At 41.2% G+C, this 22,687-nt stretch overlaps 2 protein-coding genes across 2 annotated transcripts; both read right to left on the bottom strand.

Moving 5' to 3' along the window:
- Positions 1-267: 267 nt before the first annotated feature.
- On the bottom strand, positions 268-12,433 carry tdrd9 (tudor domain containing 9; the record flags this gene model as incomplete). Its single annotated transcript, XM_079574260.1, has 35 exons — positions 268-428; positions 523-595; positions 694-812; positions 890-1,028; positions 1,088-1,184; positions 1,268-1,377; positions 1,455-1,525; positions 1,769-1,936; positions 2,044-2,301; positions 2,363-2,452; positions 2,600-2,815; positions 2,899-3,010; positions 3,867-4,037; positions 4,106-4,206; positions 4,285-4,392; positions 4,746-4,862; positions 5,074-5,127; positions 6,047-6,091; positions 6,166-6,229; positions 6,343-6,406; positions 6,791-6,953; positions 7,226-7,357; positions 7,596-7,693; positions 7,757-7,861; positions 8,361-8,418; positions 8,520-8,604; positions 8,687-8,806; positions 8,880-8,983; positions 9,051-9,215; positions 9,301-9,381; positions 9,456-9,578; positions 9,644-9,865; positions 10,315-10,382; positions 10,445-10,566; positions 12,324-12,433. The coding sequence occupies 35 exons, from the start codon at positions 12,431-12,433 to the stop codon at positions 330-332; spliced, it is 4,032 nt and encodes a 1,343-aa protein (XP_079430386.1). The 3' UTR covers positions 268-329.
- Positions 12,434-13,548: 1,115 nt separating this feature from the next.
- Positions 13,549-22,101, bottom strand: kif15 (kinesin family member 15). Its single transcript, XM_079573959.1, has 35 exons — positions 21,976-22,101; positions 21,424-21,454; positions 21,103-21,286; positions 20,911-20,987; positions 20,781-20,818; positions 20,546-20,643; positions 20,275-20,454; positions 19,926-20,135; positions 19,732-19,857; positions 19,258-19,380; positions 19,038-19,179; positions 18,876-18,970; positions 18,592-18,801; positions 18,346-18,520; positions 18,140-18,272; positions 17,906-18,047; positions 17,681-17,839; positions 17,473-17,601; positions 16,971-17,076; positions 16,736-16,901; positions 16,515-16,665; positions 16,359-16,444; positions 16,203-16,281; positions 16,038-16,124; positions 15,860-15,964; positions 15,662-15,784; positions 15,444-15,590; positions 15,197-15,280; positions 14,951-15,115; positions 14,453-14,547; positions 14,304-14,370; positions 14,186-14,223; positions 13,981-14,113; positions 13,782-13,913; positions 13,549-13,721 (listed from the first exon to the last, which is right to left on the bottom strand). Exons 1-35 carry the CDS (start codon positions 21,992-21,994, stop codon positions 13,638-13,640), a joined length of 4,119 nt encoding a protein of 1,372 aa, XP_079430085.1. The 5' UTR covers positions 21,995-22,101; the 3' UTR covers positions 13,549-13,637.
- Between the last annotated feature and the right edge of the window lie 586 nt (positions 22,102-22,687).

The raw sequence follows: 22,687 nt of genomic DNA, 5'->3' as shown, positions 1-22,687 counted from the left end.
GTATCTTTACCACAAAATGGCTCCCAGATGTGCTCAACTAAAATAGCCAAGGCTTTAATTTCCAGTGTAAAAGCCTGGCAGCAGTCAAACTGAATTAAGGAACAAAAAAACTATTGGTCGCATTTTGTTTACTTAAACAAATGTATTAAGCTGCTCAACACTGGCAAGAAAATTTACTTGAACTAAAATGAAATATAAACGATTCTGTGTATTAAGGTATGATTAAAAAAAACATGCGCTCATCTGACTAACTACATAAACATTATAAACATATCAAATTACAAGTAAAAGCTATTTAACATTTTTCAAATCAACCAGAAACAACAACTTTAGGAGTTGAGCAGAGTGATAGGATGCAACTGAAACGGGACTCCTCTGGTTTTCCCGGATTTTGGCTGAATGATGTCCATTTTGAGAGAAGGATCCACCTGGAGGTGTTAAAATATATTTAGAGATGGCTCATTCAGCAACACCAATGTATAGCTAAAAGCATAAACACAGAACATTGGCGACAAGCCACACCTGGTTCCATTTCTCCTTCAGGCTGTAATAAACAGGAATGGTTGCCTCTCGAGCAGGATTTTTACTGAAGAGTCTGCAGCAACACAAACAAAACACATACAAAGTAAACATGCTTCTAACCTGAATAAATAGTTCAAAAACCAAACAATATTTCAGTATTAGCAAAGAGACCTTATGACGCGGTCTCTGCAGTCTTCCTGCAGCTGGGCCGTCCTATCAGGGCCCAGATGCAAAGTTCCACATGAACCCTCACATGCCAGGCGGTTCATTGCCAGTCGCAGGGCGTTGATCTGTGAAGGAACATTAACACAGTAAACGTCAGCCCAATGAGATCTGACAGTCAAAGAGGTTGCAGTGACAGTCGGACCTCAGTGATGTCCTCTACGTCAAACTTGACGTCAAAGGCCAGCTCGATGTCATGCTCTGGAAGGACCGCTTCTTGTGTGTCGCTGGTCCAGCCCAGACCACATAAAGCACCAGTGTATCCTGTCCGCTCCTCGTTGGTCCTACACACAATGTTGCAGCTGGTTATATCAAAAACAAAGTGGTGATGATGGTCACTCACCGAAGCTCCATGACTGGCGTGAAGAGCATTGTGATGAGCGCCGGCAGACCGGGTATGTCTGGCATTATGGTGGTTTCACGCAAGAGAATACGAGTGCCTAGAAAAGACCATTTCAAAATATTAAACAGTTCATACTAACAAACAGTCAATGATATTTTTCATATATTTCTAGGGTTGTACTAGTGGAGTTGACAGACACACTCCCGGCCACCAACATCCTCTGGTGCTTGTAGTGAGGATTCTCATTAATGGCCAAAGAGTTCAAACTGCTCTTCTCAACAGAGACCGTCCTGAACAAGAGCACCCACAGTATGTGAGAGTTGTTACTTTACTCATTTTGTCTGGATGCACTGCCGGGTCCACTCACTTGAATAGGGTCTTGTGGTTTAGACTGTTGAAACCGATCTTATGAGGGCTATGTGGTCCATGTAAATGCACCTATAAAACAAAGATAGTCTTGGTTCATTGTTGTAAGATATGCACTATGATGTGATAGATTCAAAAGAAACCAATCAAACTGAGCCAGCACTGATCAAGCTCAAGTCATTAACCATCAAAATGCAAAACAAGTGACAACATGTTACAAAGCATGTTTTTGAGAGGCCAATATATGACAACTCAAAAAGTTGATTTATCAAAACAGTTTTTCCTTTTCAGGTCAAAGGTGTGGTTTTATCCAACCTTGGTCTTGGAGAATGGTTGGCGGATCTTGCTGAAGTGTTCCAGGAGACTGTTGATGACTTCTTGCTCCTCTCTTTTGCGTTGTTGCCATGAGGTGCTGATGGAGTTGCTCACATAAGTCCCGTCCGCCAAGTCCTTATAAACTGACATCAGTACCTCGTGATTTTGCTACACACAAGAAAAGGGTGCAAAATGATCACAACCATGTGGAATTAAGAGATTTTCACAAGATAACAACACATCCATTGTGACCCAAATTAAGCTATGCTCTTTACCTTGGACTCAAAGCTCTCATCCACCATTTCAGCGTGCCCCTCTTGTACAAGGAGGTCCCGCACATTGGACTGTAATGTGTCTGTGCTGATGAGCAGCTCCACTCTCATCACTCCATGGAGGATGGAATACAGATCCACGATCAAGGAGTGCCCCTTGACCAAAGTGATAAAGCGATCGCGGGATCGGCTGCTCCACGGATTGCCCTGAATGACAGACTGGGTTGAAGGTCGCATTCCCATGATCTGGAACTCCTGAGCCTGCAGGACCAGCAGACGTCAGCGGTGCCTCACAACATGATGTTCAGAAACAGGGCTGTACCTGAAATGGTTCAGACAGTAGGTCAGGCGGCAACTCTCTGAGGCTGCTGCAGGGAACCATAATGGTGTTTCCAAAGTCCAGGAAGAAAACCTACAAAAAAGTGTTGGAACCAACATGCTAAATTAGTAGTTTGTATTTTATTATGATGCAAGAACAAAGTTGACTGTAGTATTGCCTGTTACATCACAAATCACAACTCAAGCCAACAAAGATGTGGACAAACTTTTTGAACCCCACCTCTGCAGTGTTTCCACGCAGATGCAGGATCTTGGCACGATAGTACATGCTCTGATCATTGACCTCAGAGTACGGAGCCAGACAAACAAGGTTTGAATACATGGACACCGAGACAGGCTGCAGAGTGCGCCGGTTTATCTCTGAAGTCATGTGACGCTGTTTACCCAAACTGACTTCATCGGCACGGAATCCCCAGAAGTGACCCACCTCCACCACCTGTCACACAAGTCCACACAGACCAGAGCGGTTCATTGATCATTGATCGTACACATTTAGGATGCATGTATGCTTCAACTGACCTCAGTGACGCTGACGACGAACATGCGCTTGACAGGAAGCTTTTTGGGGTCGATGTCATTACTTATGAGTCCAACAGGAGAGACAGTCTGGGTCTGAAAGTCCACAATGACTCTGGACAACAAGTATGATGAATTAGTTACTGCTTTTTGGACACCAATGCTTGTTATGTTTCACATTCCAGCATATACAACTTCTTCACTTGAATCATGCAGAACTACTGTGTGTCTGATGCACTTCGTGTGGCAGCACAAGATCTGGCCCATGGAGGGGCCCAGGCTCTTGGCGAATTATTTTCCGAGTGGCGGAGCTATGTGCTTTGTGCCTTTGCTACTTGTGAGAGGCCATCACAAGAGGAGGTGACTGCTCTGATGGAGCACCGCTGACATTCACTTCCTCCTTTACATCGCGCTGCCTTGTGTTCTTCCTTAAGCCTTCGGCTCTCACAGGTCAAACTAAAAACTTTATTTACCCCATCGTGAGCTAAACAATGTTCATGTCTCGAGAGAGAGAAAAAGCTACAGCCGTCCACTTGGCGCGGATCGGCCCGCTTGGTGTGAACGTGAAACAAAACAAATGCACATGTTCACCCCCCACTCCCCCACAACCCATCTCCTGGCCGCTGAGTCGATCTGGTTGGAGGAAAGAAAGTGTCTCCACCCCAGTACTTCCTCCTTAAATGCGCAAAGTCTGGAGTGGCAAGATCACAAAGTGCGCTCCTACTAAGCGCATAATGTTACGCTACGGTCTGTGTTTTGAGACACAAGATTGGACCCATGTCACGCTACGAAAATGTGTATTATAGAAGCTACTTAGTGCTCAACTGAAGCCCTTTGAAAATGCATTTGAGGAAGAAGAGGTTTCTGTTGGCCTGTAGACAGAGCTGCAACAATGCTTTGGCATGAGCTTGGGACACAATCCTGTCTCTGGTGTTATGAGTCATCAGACTGAGGTGCAGCCTGAACCGTACCGTCCATGTTTAAGGTGAGTGATGTTCCTGTTGCCAGCACACAGTTCGATCTGCTCGATGGGGTAGACTGACAGTTGGAGTCCAAGACTCTGGTGGGCCAGGAGGAGGGCCAGTGACACGTCAGGCAGTACTCCAGAGTCCTGGGGATGCCGGGTGAACTCCACAAACGCTCTGCAAACATACACACAGTTCCTAAATGGGACCAAGCAGTCAAGGGCAAAGGCAGAGTACCAACATACCGAGAACTGTCAAAGGAAATGGACTTGACCAGGCCACACAGGCGGAAGAGGGACTGCAGCTGCTTGTAATAGAGAAAACTGTATGGAGGAAGATTTCTCACCTGGAAAAATATTTATATGACAAGAACAATTAATACAAAGACTGAATTAACTAAAAACGCTGCCACTGTGAGCCTTACCATTACAGTTGACTTGGGACTAAAGCCACTCAGCTCTCGTGAGGCAAGGTCTTCATCAACTTCCCCTTGAACAAAGTAGTTGGGATAATATGCCCCTGCAATGACCACCTGAAGCTCAGAGAAACATGGATTAACAAGACAAACTAACAGTCACTCTTGAATATTAAGAAGCTTGTGCCCAGAAACTCAAGAAGCATCTTTCCTATTTTTATTTTAAAAAATTGGGATCATGAACTCTACTTTGTCCTTATTGGGGAAACCTGTGTTGTGCAAATGGACATTATATATTTCATACAGCAGAATCAACAGGTGATAAAGGCTTATCGAAAGACGGATACATAGCGATGCTTTGCTGCAGGTAAGTGTATTTGAAAGTGAAAAATTGTGAATTCCAGGTATTTCTGCTTTTAAAAGAAAGCCGATCTCTCAGCACTTGCATCACTCCTTTCACCTTCACTCACTTGTAAAATAAACTTCTGCTGGTGTGTGCTGGTGAAGTCCAGGGGCTGGCTGCTCTCGGGGATGTACATGTTAAACTGGGACACTCTCCTCTTCAGATCTTCAAACAGCTCTGCCACCTGCACAGAGTGACTGCAACTTAACATAGTGCAACACAATAGTCAGCCATCTGCCCCAACAGAAGCTTTTTCACATTGGCAGAATTCATGGATTCGTTATCAACTACCAAATTACATCAACATGCATTAAAACACTGAAGAACCCGCTGGTATGTCCTGACCTCACTCCATTGGCTCTCGACATTATCCAAATGAAAAGGATAAAATGTACCTCTCTGATTCTTTTTATTTGAATGAAGTTTTCCTTTCCCCAGTCCAACTCATCCTAAAAAAAAGTAACAGGCACACAAAGATTTTAATAGGATAGGATATTGTACTTGTACTCCAACAGTGGTTCTCACGCTCTTCAAACCAAAAAATACTGATCTCCCAAGTGCTGCAGGACTAACACTAAAATAGACCCAAATCGGGCTAATTCATTCATTAAAGCTTTATTAAAGACACCTTGTCTAGCCCTGAAAGCTCAAAAGCTTAAGAGTGTGTGTAGGAACCCATAACGTAATTACTCTGTTGGGCCAATAATGTAAAAACTATTTTACCAGCCGATGTAGTAATTATTGCGTTATTGGCTGGTCATTACATTATAGGCCTGACAAGATGAAAATGCAATACAAATGTAATAAATTCAGCCAATAATGTAGTAATTAATCAAATGACTTAATTATTTTCAAAAACTAACATTATTGGCACATCAGAGTTATTGCGCTATTGGCCGTTATTATGCTATCAGTTCCTACAGATAACGCTGCGAGTATGATCCAGGCTCCAAGATCAATTGATTTAAGGTTTCTGGAAGGTTTTCACTGCTGATTGAACCATCTCCATGGCAAAGCATACATTCCATTCAGAAAACCTGCCAGGTACCCTAAAAAAATGATTGATCCTGGAGTGTCAGAGGCCTCTATACTGTAAAGTATAAGTGCCATACAGCCACTGGGCCACTGAAAGGTCAAACATGCACAAATATCAACCTTTAGTCCATCTAAAATAGCTACATCACGAACCTTTAAATAAAATGACTGAGAGGATAGAAGAGGATAGTCTAAAATTGCAGATGAGTTCCACGTGAAAAACACCAGTGGTAGATGTAATAGTTGTAATAGATGTAATAACTATATCAACACAAAAACACTTTACAGTCATATATTGCACAACTCTACAAGAGTGAGTATGACTTTGTTCACCTTTGGGTGTCTGAGTTGTCCTTTCTTTTTGGAAGTATGCCAGGCCTAGCAGAGACAGGTTACAGAGAAGGTTATTATGGGAAATGAGCAGGATTTCAAGTTGACTCCTTTGACTTTACCTTGAAGGCATTGACAAAGGCCAATGAATCACTTGGTGTGTTACGAGCAAAGGTTATCTTACTCCTGTAGAAAAATAACAGAAGAAAGTCACTGTGAAGATGGACTGTAACGTCACTTCAGAAACAGTTGCAGTAACGCGATTTCCTCCAATTAAAAGAGCACTGACTGTGACTGACCTGTGACCAGCGAGTTGTTGCATGGATGGAATGGCAAAGAAGCTTTTCAGAGAATGTGAAGCAGCTACGGAAAAGAAACATGCGTCAACATGAAATGTAAAAGTGTTGCAGTATACCGACTAGAGGTCGACTGATGTGGGTCTTTCCGAGGCCAATGCTGTTTCTTTTTACCCATATTTCCAAATGTCTGGTCTATAATCCTGTAAAAGCAAATACACTCCAGAAGAGGTTAATTTTATTTTATTACTTTAGGTGATCCAATCACAGTTTCTGTCCCAGCTTTGATAAGTTGCCGTTAGCATTCGCGTACTGTTGCTATCTGCGCAGGTTAAAATACACTGAGGTTTAGGAAGTTGTGGGAGAACTCATTTTAAAGCCATGACTTCGCTCTTTCCAATGCAAATAAACAGAAGTCTCTACCAATATTGTAAAATCCCCAAATATCTACCAATGATGAGACACTCCTCCAGACACCCAAAGACATGTCCCAGGACAATCATCTTCCCCAGATACAGGTCCACAGGCAGCTGAGCCAAGACTCTGCCCAGAAACGTCAGCTCTCCATCGTCGTTCTGTCCAGAGGCCACACTTTGGGTTGACAATGCTCCCATCTACAACATGAAACAACTGATAATCAACACAATATACAGAGGGATCAGGAATTATTCATACTCATCCATTTATCTCCTTTTATTAGATATACACTATTCTAGAACAGGTTTAGTTTTTTAGGGGGTATACTTGGATGTGATAAGTTTGAAAACCCCTATTGTAGGGTAATCGGTTTTACATAACTATATAAACAATTAAATGTAAAGAGGCTGGACAATGTTGCATTTTAAGACCATCTAGCAGCCTAACATTTAATTTAATTTCACTTAACCTCTTTCAGCTGAAGGACTGTCCTCACAATGTCGCTGTGATTCGGAGGCGACAGGGCAGTCGACAGAACAGACCGGGGATCACCCATGTCCAGGAGCTTCACCTTCAACAATATGGTGGACAAGGGTGCGAGCTGTGGGGAACAGAAACTCAACATTCTTTTTGTAAATGCAGCAATATTTCTGTTTAGTTTAGGTCAATGCGTTGCTCAAAAGACAATTTATTTAGACATTTTCATTCTTTAGCAACAGCGTTTGCAGGCTTTGTGTTGTTTTTTGTCATTGATGACATACTTGATATGGCAATTTTGCACATCTTCGAAAAGCAATTTCCCACCCAAACATGAACATACAATAGAAGAGGCTTCTCACCAGCATGTCAGGGATCATGTATTCAGAGATGTCGTTCCTCCAGAACTCTCGGGTCACAAGACGATAGCAGTAACCCTTTGACACCCGCCCAGCCCTGCCTAAACACAGGACATACAAGCGGGCAGTTACATTAGGAGATGGACAACACTGACTTTAACTACCTTTCCGCTGGTTGCAGTTGGTTTTGGATGCCCAGGTGAGCCGCAGGGACTGGTAATTGGTGTCTGGGTCACACACCATGTGGCGAGCCAGACAGAAGTCAATCACTGCAACAAGTAGGAAATAAGTAAAAATCAGGGCTGCAAAATTATTAATTAATGTATTGCAATTGCAATTAGATTTGCAATTTATGTTTTAAATAAGTAAAGTTTATTTAAAATCACAAAGTGCTGTACAAGAGAAAAGGTAAAAACACACAATATAAAAATATATATACATATGTCAAGTGTAAAGTGACACTAGTGAAAACTAGTGAAAACTAGTTTTCACTTTAACTCAGGATTCATTTCACAGTGCGGTGTGCACATGCACGTGAGATTCAACATTAGAAAAGACAAATACGGAAAGTCAGAGGTGACCAAACTTTGTTCATCATGGGTCACATGCTGAAGAGTCAGACCGCTGCTCAATGCAGTGAACATTCAAGTGAACTTAGCAGATGTTTTAACCAGCTTTGTCTCACGCAAAAACATACTTTGCAATTTTCCAATTAACATCATTATGCAGCCTTATCAAAAACTACAAAGACATGTAAGCACCACCCACCATACTTGACGTCTGGGACAGTGACTGAACTCTCTGCAATATTAGTGGACAAGATTACCTGGAAACAAAACTCAAGTGGTAAGCTCAGTTAGTCAGATCTCTGACCTACACCTCAGATGGTCAAACAGGCAATAAATATAAATCCACATGTAAATTTACCTTTCTGTATCCGGGCACTGGGGTCAAAAACACCCCGTTCTGCTCCTCCAGAGTCACAGTGGAGTGCAGAGGATACACCTGCAGTCTGATCACAATCAACAGAATAAGCTGAAGCACAGCTCTTAGCTCTCACGAAGTCATGATGGAGTCAATCAAATTAAGCACACCTTTTATGCACAAGTTTGGCTAGTGCCTCCTGCATGTAGCATATCTCATGTAATCCAGGGAGGAAAATCAGCACACTGCCTCGCTCCGAAGAGACTCCTGCCCCCCTGTGGTCCCCGTAACTGAGCCCAGACACGATGCAGGTTCATACAGTACCTTTGATTTATTTCTGTGCAAAGCTCTAAGAAGCGTTACCTGCAGTCTTTATTTTCCATCTCGTCAAAACTCTGAATGAGGCAAATGGCAACGTTGTACATCTCCAAGGAAACATAAGGATCATCTGGGTTAGGGAGCTCGGCCTGAGAAGAGCTTTCAGTCAGTCTTTGGACTGACCAGAACAGTGGACATTAGAGTACAGGCACATACACTGTATGGAAACAGGTGTTTGAGGTCGTCTAAGTAAAACTCATCGATGGCATAAGGAGCGCCCTCCACTTCAAACACATAGGCTGGGTTCATTTTGCCCCGGATTGGGGAGCCAAAGTACTCCGCAAACTGTCTGCAGTTGATAGTGGCTGACATGAGGATAATCTGTTGAAGGAATAATTTGGGTTAGAGAAGGAAGGTAAGGAAGAGACATGTAATATGAGGCAACCTAACAATCTATTCACTTTACCTTAACGTATCGAGAGTTTGAGTGCAGAAGCTTCCTTAAAACCAGGAGGAGAAAGTCCATCTCTTCAGTGCGCTCGTGAACCTATAGACCACAGAACACCTTGAACCTCAAACCATGGAAACATGTTGAGGTTATGATGACAAGGAAATGTGTACCTCATCCACAAAGATGTGGGAATACTCTGTGAGGCACTTTGCTCCAACCAACTTCTGCAGAAGCACACCAGTGGTCATGTAGATCAGCCGAGTGTGCTCTGTGGCCATCTTCTCCAGACCAACCTAACAGGAGCCCACTCAACACTCAACTTCCAATAACTATGGCGATAATCCATTATACCACAAACCTGATATCCAACAAGACTTCCCAGGGTGCACTTCCTCTGTGAAGCCACCCATCGGGCAATGCTTGTGGCACCAATTTTCCGTGGCTGAGTGACCACAATGTTGCACGGAGCGTTCTTCTCATTGTAGTGGTCCAAAATGTATTGTGGCATCTGGGTGGTCTTACCGCTGCCTGTGGCTCCACGGATTATCACCACAGAATTGTTTTCTATAAGGGATATAAGCTACAAAAGGACAGTTCACAACATTACCTAGAAGCAGGGATTATGTTTTCCCATCACAGGTTCTATGTTTCTAACTTTCTATATTACAATTTTAGATTCTTTAGGATTTTCTTCACCCTAATTCGGCAACATTTCTTTTTTTTTTATACCAAATATGCTTAGTTGTTGTTTTACAATCAATCCAGTGTGCTGCTCCACAATACAAATTCATAGGAGAAAACATCACTAGCTAAGATGCAAGGTCTCCTTCACAACCCTGTTCTTCTCTACGTGACCACATTCAGTGTAATGGAAGCTACAGCACGGCTTCATGTGGGTTGGAAGCAAGGCTATTGACTTGCACAAGTAATAAGACGGAGCTTCCTGTATTTCATTTAGACAGATGGTCAGAATAAACAAGCACATTCAAACAATATTAACATAATCCAGAATGTCATTAAGAATTTTACCTTTTGTCTGTTTTTGGTAATGGGCAGACTAGGGTATTCATAGCTGGTTAATGCAGGTGGTGTGCTACCTGACAAAGTAAAAAGGTCAATATAAAACACCCATAATCATTGGTAAGCTTTTGACACTAACTTCTCTGAGGTCCAGTTTTGGTAGAGCTTTGTGCCTCCTTTTCTAAGGTTGCGGTGCTCCCTTTATCCTCACCACCAGGACTCGGCTCAAGAGTCGTCTGTAGATTCTCTGGTTGCCTCTCACTATCCAAGAACAACAGGTTAATCTCAACTGATGACAGAAGGGGAGCAACAATGAGGAGCAGTGCGCTTAAGACTGCAAGAAAAAAACTAATTGTTGCATAGTTATGGCATGTTGACTGCAAAATAAAGATTTCTACAGTATCTGAAGAAGAACGATTCCTAAAATGTAACAAACTGTGTCCTGTTACCAAGGCTTGGTGTGATATAAAAATGAGTTCAGTTAAGCTCAATTTCTGCAATTTTTGACTAGATTAAGAATTGTTTCAATTCTCGTTGTGATTAGAAACAACTTTCATGTTGAAGTGCCATTTTCCACACAAGAGCAATTGGCTATCCTAACCATCAGTTTTGAATTTTAATATTTTACAAAGCAAGTCTCAAGCCCCAAGTCTCCCCTGGCCCTGACCTTAACCTGTGAAATGGAGTCTGAAATGACTCGATTTGATCACAGAACTACAGTAGAGACCTGGCACAGCAGCACTGAGGAGGAAACCCAGGACTTGGTGATGAACAAAAAAGCTGAACATAAATAAGAACAAAGCAAAACAATAAGGAAGTCCAGTGTTGGTTCACGATGTTTCACCATCTGCCCCATTTCTTTTGAGCCTCTGAAAGAGTCAGATTGATTTTGAGCAGTTTGCACTCGTTTAAGACCAAATCAATTGTCACTGTGGCCTGGAGAACTTATACTAAACAGACAAAAGAACAAAATCTCGTTCACAGTTCAATTATCTATGGATTTGACTGTGTCCTACAAAGCCTGAAGGATGGAGACAGCTGTGACCACATCTGATGGTAGCATTGTGTAGCCGGTCAATGGTACCAACAGGCCTAGATCAAAGTCAAATCAGGACTAAGATGGGTCCTGCAGGTGACCCTGAAGGGACATCAGCGCTACACGGAGAACTGATATGTCCTACCTGAAGTATCTTAGTACTTTCCAAGGATTACATGCTTTTACTAGACTGACACGTGTCCCAAGAAAATAAACAGCCACAAAATGGCAATCACAACCAACTGTTGAAAGACTAGATGTTGAAAGATGTTATGTAACTATTACATAACATTATATAGATTCTGTTTGTAATATTTTATAGTTTTGAAACAATTTCAACAATATCTTTTTTTAAAGAGAATCCAAAAATCCAATTTTCAAAATGTTTTTTTTGGCCTGTCCCCGCCTGTGATTTTTCATCTTCAACAATATATAAAATGTATAAATTGTAGCTAAAACTTCAAAAAGAAGCAAATATGTCACGTCATTCCTGTTACCAATTTCAAATGTGAAAATCCAAGTAAGTCTTTGTTCTAACTTATTTAATCAATATCTAGGAGAATGTTGGGGTGCAGCCTGTGCTTCTGTGCTAGTTGCATTAGCTTGCACTTGGCAAATAGGTCAAATTTTATGAGGAAAAGAGATCCATTGAAATCCATTCAAAAAATTAAAAAGAGAGCCCGAGATGGCCCCCATACATGTTTGTACCTAAACATATGCCAGTTTAAAAAATATCAAGAAAATGCTTTAAAAAAAAAACTTTTTGGCTGAAAAGGCATTGATCTGGCGGAATGACCCACGAGCCAATTCCCCACGTGCTCATCCATTAAGGCCTAAACCGAGATTAACACTTTTGGCATCGCTTGCTCTTTGACCGTAATGCATAGTTGTTGAAATAAACGTCATTAAACAGACTGAGTTAGGTTTCTTTCACTACATTGAAGTTATGTTACACCACTAGCCTTGTTGCTAAGGCCTTCACCTGTTTTCTTTGTCGTTAGCTGGGACTCCGTCGGTGATTTTAAAGTTCGCAAATGTGGGTCCAGACGTGAACCAGTCCGAAAGTTGCTCTGCAGTGAAAAGTTTCTTCATAATTATAGGTCAAATGAATATATAACATATATTTTTGGTCAGAAATTCTCGCAACTGCCTCCGTTTTCGTGTGGAAGGTGTGGCGTGGTTTCAAACCGGTGACAAAGGGCGTGCCACTGCATTAAGCACGTGACCTTCAGTCCCTCCAGTTTATCTTAACGCCATCTAGTGTTGTAATAAAGTTAGGACACCCTCAAACTGATACAAAAACATATCTGCAAGACAAATGTAGCGCAAAAAGGCAGATTCGTTATCCTTTATCTTGATGTTCAACAAGAATCATTAGAGCTCATTGTATTCAAGACGATATAAAACTCAAGTTAAACTGTATCGAAACCTTTGAATTTGACAGATTAATCGACACTGTAGGGAGCGCCAGCTTTCAGCGACTCCTAGTGTCCCAAAGAATCCACTACACCCCCATTCGGCATTTACTCAAGTTAGTTCTGTGATAATGCTGTTACTATATAACCTTCAGTACAAAATAAAGGAGAGCACCCTTTTCCAAAAATAATGCTTTTTCTCAAAACTTTTCATAGTATTACTAGCTCAGTCATGACAGTTCTCAACCTTTCTTTTAATTGCAAATTGGGCATATCAATTTAAAGGCACACTGCGTAACATTCGGGAGGACTATACTGACTATACTGTCCAAATGACCAGCTCAACATAGAAAATGCTTTAACAGCAGCGGTTAATGAAAGAATGGATTTGGATGAGAATCTATCACCTATTTAAATATAAAATTCTGCTGACTTTAGATGACGTCACCATGGAGATGAGCTGAATATGCACCCACTCCCGTCTTAGGTGAGGTGAGCCGCTCACAACAAGGGCACGTTTGTTTGTACATTTATGAGGTATTTTTCCAACTATGATAATATCTCTCATAAAATACATGCTTGTATTTCAATTTTTACTTATTGGGTAAAATTCTACGCATTGTGGCTTTAACCTCCAAGTGTCTAAAGCGCTGTAAGACAGTAGTATTTTATACATTAACATAATGTAAACAAAATTAATATAATTCATATCAATTACTAATTGTATTGCATTTAACAAATAAACAGACCAAGAAAGAAGTTATTTTTTAAAAATTCAAACAGTACGGGATCACCATTTAATATCACTTAAAATCATAAATGGCTATTAGTTCATAGCATTTGATTAAAAAAAGAATAAAACCCATGTTTCATATGGAACATTACAGCAACTCTGCTGGCAGAGCAGGGAGACATCCAATGTTGTCTTGTAGCAAACTCAGCTCCGATTTCAGTCTTTCATTTTCCTTTGGAAGAGAAGTATATTGGTGATAAGGAATAACATCTCACAGAGACCCGTTTCATACCTCTTGAAGCTTGGTGTTGTCCTTCTTTAACTTCACCAAATATTCTATCCTCTGTTTGTGGTTTTTGTGCCCCACCAGTTTTCCATTTTCTTCTGACAGCTTGACATTCTGTTTGCGAAGAACCTCGTTCTCCTTAAAAACAAATAAGTGTGTCAGACGCATAAGTCGGTTAGTTGTGCTCTTTTCACTTGCGTCTGACCTGCATGAGCTTCTCCTCGTCATGCGCCCTTTGACTCAGCTCTCTCAGCTCCAAACAGCGGTTCCTCAGCTCAGAGGTGAGCTCCTGGACACAGGTCTGGGACTGCGCCAGCATAGACTCCTGTGAATGCAGTCTGAAACACAAAGTTTTAGACCGTTTTAGGGCCGCCCAACATCTGCAGCAGTAAAATCAAGATCTAACTTACTTTTTCTGCATATCAGACAACTTCAGCAGGACATTGTTCTAATCTCAGAAGAAGACATTACATGTTGGTTATAACATGAACAGTATTATTAAAAAATACTTAAAATAAACAAACAAACCTTATCTGCTTTCTCATCTTGTAGTTCTGCTAGAATTGACTTGGTAATGGCTTCATTCAACTCGAGACTGTAATTAAAAGCAGTTTATTTATAAGGAGGTAGCATATCATTATCTGAACACACAGTAACAGACAATTGAGAGAACTAACCCACTGGAGTCCGAGGCTTGCATCTGCTTTGTGTAGAACTGATCCAGCAATGCCTGAATCTCCATCCGAACCATTTCTTTTTCAGTCAGTTGGGACTAAAACAGTTTGAAGATTAACAAAAGTTGTCTATGACATTAAACTATAAGACACTTCTGATACACCATTGGGTTGCACTACATGGGAAACCACTGCAATATTCCAAAACTGTCTCCAATATTGTAATATTCTATGAATCAATTTCAACACAGAACGTTTAATCAAATTTAAGCAGAAGGGATTTGTTTTATCCATAAAATTGTATTGTATGGAACCACTTACGAACTTATGAGTAAAACACCTTTTTTTTGGTACATTTTAAAGTTATCATAATTTGTTTTGACTAAACGTCAGATGGAAAGACCTCATTGATTTTGCGATATATTGTGGCTTCTTCCGATTTGAATATTGTGATAACGGTCATTTGGAGAGATATTGTGTAAACTTAAGTTACATGGGTACCTTTAGCCTCTGTATCTCGTCATTCTTGGCCGCCCTTTCAGCATTCAGCTCTACCAATAGGATTTCCATCGTCATCATGGAAGAGCGGCGGTTTTCCAGCTCCCTCTCCTGACTCTCCAGAACCTGGCTCACATCTCTGTTGAAGCTGCCTGGGGTGCACGGGGTCTGACACATAACAAATACCAAGATGGATCTGTTTAAAAGCATGTAAAAACTTGAATAATAAGGCCAAACGCAGGGACATACCCGGCATGAGGATTTTGGAGTCACTGTTGGCTCAGGTTTGAAGTTTCTCAGGCTTTTTTCGACTGCTTCCTGCTGTTGCTGCACCTTAAAAGAAACAAACACAGTTCTGACAAACACTCAGTTCTGCATTAAAACAAATGACATGTAGTGGATCAATCAATAGAGTAAAAAATAAGTTTTGCTTGACAATTGTTCTTTATATAATTCACATGTACAAATCTATACTAAAGAATAAGTACTTTGTTACCTTCTGCTGTAGACTTTTGATCGTGTCATCCCTCTGGGTCATCTGCTCTTGAGAAGTCTGAAGAAGGGCATTCTGCTCATCCAGGACCTTTGTGAGCCTCTCCACCTCCTCGGTAACATAGGCCATTTCCTCCTGCAGCACCTCCACCTGAACATGCACACTCATGAAGCTGGATCATCAAAGCAAACTGCATTAACACCAGCAAAGATCTCACACACTTCAATTTTGTTCGAAGCGACACTCCTGTCCAGGGATTCCTTCAGGTCCAGGCATTCTTTTTGCAACCGGGAGTTTTCCTCACGGATATCTTCTCGTTCCTGACAGGCTCCATTGTACTTGGCCTGTGAGAGATGTTACAACAAAGATCTTTTAGAACAATGAAACATTAATATCATTGCACCTTTCTTTTGATTTACCTTGATGTCATTTAAATCTTCGGTAAGGTGAGCAATAGTAGTGTGTTTATGACTCAGCTCACTGCGGAGATCTCTGGTTTGATTTATTAGATCGACCACAACGTCCTGAAAAAGACCAGAGGATTCTTCAGTATTTAGTGTGGACAGGCTGCAATTACAACTGAAGTAGCATTTTTACTTTGTCTTGTTCCATCTTCTGCTCCAAGCTTTTCGTTGTTTCCGCAGCAGACATGAGGCTTTGCTCTAGAGTCTGAAGCTTGGATGCCTTCAGAATTGGAAGGAGAGGATTATTGTAACTTCTTAAGTCATAAAATCACATAAATGCATCTGTTACTGAAAATACCTGGTGCTGATTGTGTGTGGAAAGCTCTAAGACTTGTTTTTTAAGCTGTGCATTCATTTCCACAGTTTCCACAAGTTCTCTGGAGAAATTAAGTGCATGAGCTGTCAATACTAGATCAGGAAATGACACCATGGCATAAGAGTAAGTATTACTCACTTTGAAGCGCTTTCTCTGTTTTCTCTTAACTGAGACGTCAAAGCCTGGGTGCCTTCTTGTTCAGCTTGCAGAGCATTATTCATATCCTATGAAACAGATAGATTAGGTTTCATAATCGTCACACATGAACACAGCAAGTAGAATCCGTTTGCTCACAGAGATGTGAGCCTTTAACTCTTCAATCTCCTGTTTGCAGTCTTGTAGCTGCTGCTTGGACTGATCCGCTTCAAACTTGGCCTCCGCCTGACACTGGTCAAAACAGTCTTGCAGAGAGCGGTGCTGCTCCAGGAGCTGCTCCCACTCTAGCCTGTGACAGACAGACATGAGACATGACAGCAGGTACAGGTATTTGGCATGACAAGGCCTTTGAGACTGACTGGACTTTGTCGAGCTGCAGCCGTGTGCTGATCAGACTGTTGGACAGATGGCTCATTTCTTTCTGCTGTTCATCCTCACTGCTCTTCAGCTGCTCTTTGACAGAGGCCAGCTCTTTGTCTGAAGACTGAAGCACCAGGCGCAGGTCCCGGATCTCATTCTGCAAAACTGAAAAGAACCTTTAGTCCCAATTGTACATTCATGATTAATTTGCAATGTCCAAAAACCCGTCCATACCCTCTGCTGTCTGCTGATCAGACAGGACAGTCTGCTGTAGACCGGTGATGGTTTCTTGGAGCTGAAGCTGCTCTTTGGTCCTGTTGGCTTTCTCAGAGCACAGGTCCTACAGCAGTTGAAAGGCAGTAATTATTGATCAAAAGATTATTACTCAGTTCGTTAATATTAATTTATGTAGCATATCTGCAGCATCTCGACCAGTGTGGAGGGTAGTCAACCTTAAATGAATATATTTATATACACTGTATATATAATGAAGTGAAATAATCCCAGTACAAGGTTAAAGAAAAATATGGATAGCTCTTCAGCCTCAGCTGGAAAAAGGCTAAATACATAATGCTGATCTGCCAATTTAAATTCCAGAGGTTGCAATAACAGGCCAATCTCATATGAACAAAGGATTTAGTTTGCCCTAGGATCTGCTTAGTTTTAGAAAAGTTAACCCATCCACTGACGCACGTTTATATTGAGGAGTTTTTGTCTCTCGAAAGTAGACTCATACCTCATCCTTGGATTTGCACTCCTGCGACAGCAGCGCAACCTGCTCCTCCAATCTCGATATTTCTTGTAAAAGTTTGCTGTTATTCAGCTCTGCCTCATCCAGCTGTGATTGGACAGTACCTGCCTGATCCTGTATCAATATCACAAGAGTGAGCCCAGAGGATGTTGGTGTATGCTAAATACAGAATAAACACAAACACTTTCTGTACCTGGACCTGGCGTAGTTCCTCGGTCAGAGCCATTTCTGTCATTTGTGTTGGAGGCTGCTCATTCCAAATGTCCTCGTTTAGACCATTCAGGTGCTCTGGACTAGAACAAGGCACTAGTCGGGAGCGTAAGTTGTATGCTTTGGTAGGTGTGGTGAGAATCTGAGATAGTAGATATATTACATTATAACTTGATTAGAATGATTTTTTAAACATTTTCTGTCTCACCTTTATCGTTTCAACATGAATCCTATTGAGCTCGGAGACCTCTTGTTTTTTGTAAGCATTAGTTGCCTCCAATATTTTTTCTAAATGTCTGTTGGCTTTGTCCAAATATCTCTTGTCTGACTCCAGCTGAGCTAACTGTTTCCTATTAAAGACAATGGGAGAGTGTTTTTCATAATCCCTCATTTAAAATACACTTTTGTATACATTTACAATTTACTTCAAGTAATAATTTACCTGGTGACTTGTTTGTACTCTTCAAAAGCCTGTAGTGCAGCAGCGAGGTCAGCCCGTTTCTGCAGAAGTTGATCTTTAAGTTTCTCCATAGCTGTGACAGAGGCCAAATCCACTGTTGTTGGGGCTGAGGGAGCTGTCAAACATACACATCATAGTGTCTAAGTTTTTGTACTGAAACACACAGTAAAAACAAGACATTAACTTACTCTCTGCTTTTTCAATTTCCAGAGCAATCTGAAAGGCTGCTTCCAGTTCAGCAGACTCTTGAGCAGCTTCTGTGTTGGCATGAACCACTGACTCCAGGGAGCGCAGCAGACGGTTCTCCTCTCTGAGGCTCACATTCTCTGCAGCATATCGCGTCATCTTCGGGTGATGCTCCAGCTAGGAAAAAACAAAATGATGGTCACTCATTGCATATTTAGTTCAAAATATGTAAGAAGAAAAATATGGACCTGGTCTTTTAAAATACTGATTTCCTCTTTAAGCTGGTTAATAACACATTTACTCTCTTCATCGGTGAATAGGTTTTGATCAGCTTTCATTTTTTTCTCCAGGCGAGAAATGTGTTCCTCTCGAAACTTGACAATCATGCGGCTCGAGTGGATGAATTTCTCTTTCTGACTCCAGGCTTCGTCCAGTTGAGCCACTTTCTTCAGCAGCATCTGAGTGAGAAGACATTTGTATATCACACATAGTTGTCATAATGCATTATGCTTTCTTGAATTTGAGAAAGTACCCTTTTCTCTTCTTCCTGCCTTTTCCAAAGACGAACTGCAGCAATAAACTGGGATTTGTACTGGACATTTTCCTGTATTTCAACTTGCTGACCTGCTGTTAATAGACAGTCTCAGTCACAAAAACCTTATTGTTTGGGAAAATAAAATGGCATCACTTTTACCAATTGGAACTTCAGGTCCTCCAGGAGCTGCGTCACTTCGAGGGTCAACTGAAGCAAGCACCATCGCAAGCTGCTCCTTTAGTTTTTTTACTTCAGCTTGCAATTGTCTCACATTTCCTTGGGTGTCTTCATTAACAATAGCCTAAATATTAAACAATGTGTAAATGAAAAGGAAAAACTCACTCCAATAGAAAAAAGTGTGTTCTCATAATGTACATACTTTGTTCTTGATCAGCTTTGCTCTTTGGGCAAATTGTAAAGTGGACAGAGTTTCTCCAAAGCACTTTGAACCAGGGTGGACGTTTGCTATAATGTAGGTTTTAGCATTTCCACCAAGAGAATCCTATATGGAAAAATACATTTCATGCGATATACAATTTAAAAAATATATATATATACACCTGTAATTAACTATACACGCTATTTAGTGCTATCTTAAGACCCACCAGGAATCAAAACTTGCTAAAGAAATGTTTTTTTTTTTTTTTTTTTACATCAGCAGTACCTTCTTTCCCCCCCCGATAACATACTTAATGGTGCCCAGCTCTATATAAAACAGCCTTTGAAAAATGGTGTTAAACTGGGGACACACAAGGAGTTTCAGCCCAGCACTGAGCCCATTTTGACTCTCCCCATGATCGCATTTTAAAATCGCAAAAGATTTTCAAGTCCTCTGGTGTGTCCCAGGCCTTACCCTTAATAAAAACGTGAGCTTCGAATCTCTGTAGCAGATATGTCGATTCTTTCCATTGGACACGTCGACCAGAGCCATGATCACCTGACCAAGGCACATCAAAGAGCGGTTGATGCTGCTCGCCTCCTGCAGACAATAAGACCTCAGTAAGTAACAAGCACAGGAGTCCGTGGGACAGATGTGAGACGCTGCACCTTGAGCCGAGAGCCCTCTGTGTGAGTGTCCTTCTGCCTCTCCGATCCAGCCAGGTCCACCAGGTTCAGCTGAGACGTGCGGATGTTCACTACTTCGTTGATGGACTCTTTGGACTCCAGGGTCATAGTGAACACGGCGTGAGATCTGGACGACTCGCGGTTCATCGAGGTGGAAGCCACTCTGCGGTTACGCCACCCCAAAGACAACACCTGGGAAAACAGTTAACTATTTTGAATGGTCTGGGTTCACATGACACAAAAACTGGAAGAGAGTTCAACATGATAGATGGCTTTTTGCTCTTTTTTTCTTACCGACATGCCTGATATCAAAATCAAATACAAGTAATACCTGGTAGGCTTCTGCAGCTGAGTTGACGAACTTCTCCACAGCTCCCTCAACAAAGACTCCCTTCTTGATGTTCTCTCTGACGAAGAGGCTCGCAGAAGCCGTGTCAAGCAGGTCATAAATCTGTTCGTTGTAGATCTCGGTAAAGGAGCATTTGCAGAGGAAACTCTTGGCTTGTTGAGACTTGAAAAAGAAAACAAGTAAAACAAGGTGTAAAAAGTAGGGAAAAAAGTCACATTTTACATTACATAACTATTTTAAACTTTCAACTCACCCGTTCCACTTCCCTGTTTATGAGAAAAAACAGGTATTCAAAACTTCGTGGAATCACTCCCCGCATCTCGTCTGTGAAATTATCCAATTCGGATGGACCTGGAAAAAACATCCCGTTAGAAAATGGTTTGCTTTTCTTTAACTTCACATAGGGCTGCATAGCATGAGCAAAAAACAATGCAGTATTCAATAGCCGTGATATTATGATGTATTGTGGTATATTTTGTACGACTCACCAAGCATGGTAAACGTCTTTCCAGAGCCAGTTTGTCCACTGCAAAAGACATGTAAAGCATAAGTGGGATGAAGTTAATATGTACTAAAACAATTAATAACAGGAAAGAAAATTAAGCTTATCAAACTTACTAAGCAAAAATAGTGCCGTTATATCCGTTAATACAGGATTCAACAATGTTCTTAGCAACACATGAAAATACTGCATCCTGAGGAGAGTAAAAAAAAAACTTTTATTGACAATAGATATAATGGCCAACTCACAGGTACTCGTTTATGGTTCAAGTTTAGTGTGGGAATTAAATATTGTCATCATGAATGAACCTGTGTTGTGTCCATATCAGCCACGTGGTCGTAAGTGAATATTCGAGGCTGAGGTTTCGAGTGCAGCCGGATGGTGTTCGATGAGGTGACGCTGAGACACAGGCTCTGGTCCCCGTCTGTGGTGAGTCCTGTGCCCTGGGTGAGAGGACGCACTCGCACAAACACTTTAATCGAGTCATTATCACTGAGGAGAAAACACAAAGAACAGAAATTTAATACAGTTAAAATAATTAGAAGAGTATTAATATAATACTATACTATAAATTAATATAATAAATCTTCATTCATCAAAGCCAATCGGAAACTTTTATGAAACATTACCCAGCCGAGAGTTGAGATGAATCAGCCAATCCTGCAAACAGATTTTAAACAGCATGTTTTAGGGGCTTTTACTACAGTATCTAATTTCTGTATAATGTTCAACATGGAAGGGCATCAGAGACAATCTAAACGCATACAACCTGTTTAACTGAATAACGACTGTGTGAAAGACATTTTCAAATAAACTGACCATCCAGAAAGTGGAACAAAACTTGGCCAATGTGTTTGTCTAATGGAGACTTTTAACAACGAATTCTCCTTTAATCCAGAGCCTTGTTCTCCAAAAGGCACTGAAGATCTACAGACCTTTACAGGTTTAGCATAACAACACTATAAAGTAGCAACATGGTGTGTAAGAAGATAAAACACTTAATCTAACACGAAAAGAAGAAAGAAAACTAATGCATCATGAGAACATTTTAATGCCATAGGCCTCCTTTGATCGTGCTTCTGCAGTCTGCAAAGAGAGCTCCCCAGATAGACAATAGTTTGTGCATGGTTTACATTACCACTCTATTACTAATCCACTCTGATATTATGTGTAGCGTTTACCTTTTCCATTTGCAGTCATTGTGGATGAATAAACCGTTCACTTTTGGCCCGTCCCGTGAGGATCTGGACCTAATGTTTACATGCTCAGAAGCTGAAATTGGCGGGCAGCGTCACTAAACCTACTTCTATGGTTCTCATGGTGACGATACTTGATCACAGCGCCACCTACAGCACAAGGAGTGCGTCTCATCTGGTTTTGTTTTTGTTTTTTGTTTTTTAGGGGCAGCATGAAAAGCATAAAAATCCTTCAAGTAGACCAAAATCTATTAGAAAACTTTCAAGGATATTTGCATTTGCTTTGTTCAATTAAATTTGCAAAAATGTTTAGCTCATTCTTCCAGTGGGTAACAGTGGGCTTAGTTTTAAAGAAAATGTGTGAACAAAAGTAATACATGATTTGAGCCCATAAACAATATTAACATTTGTAACATTTGTTCCAAATTTGACTTCATTCATCGCTAAAGTAGCAAATTGAATCCCCTTGGACCTCTGAAAGTCTCAGCAAAAACATGTGTTACATCACATGAATAGAAATGGTCAAGCATGTGTCAAACGCAAGACCCGAGATGGTTTAATGTGGCCCTTTGTATTGCATGAACTTCTGAGTATGTCAGAAAAAAAAAGTCTAACCATTTCTTGTGCGGAGTTATGGATTTTTAAAGAAATAGCCAGAATGCTCACTCTAGCCACTAGGGGGCAGCTTAAATTTTAA

This window comes from Gobius niger (genome assembly GCF_951799975.1).
Source record: "Gobius niger genome assembly, chromosome: 16".
NCBI lineage: Eukaryota > Metazoa > Chordata > Actinopteri > Gobiiformes > Gobiidae > Gobius > Gobius niger.
The sequence above is the reverse complement of the archived record's forward strand: the minus strand, read 5'-3'. Positions and strand labels throughout refer to the sequence as shown.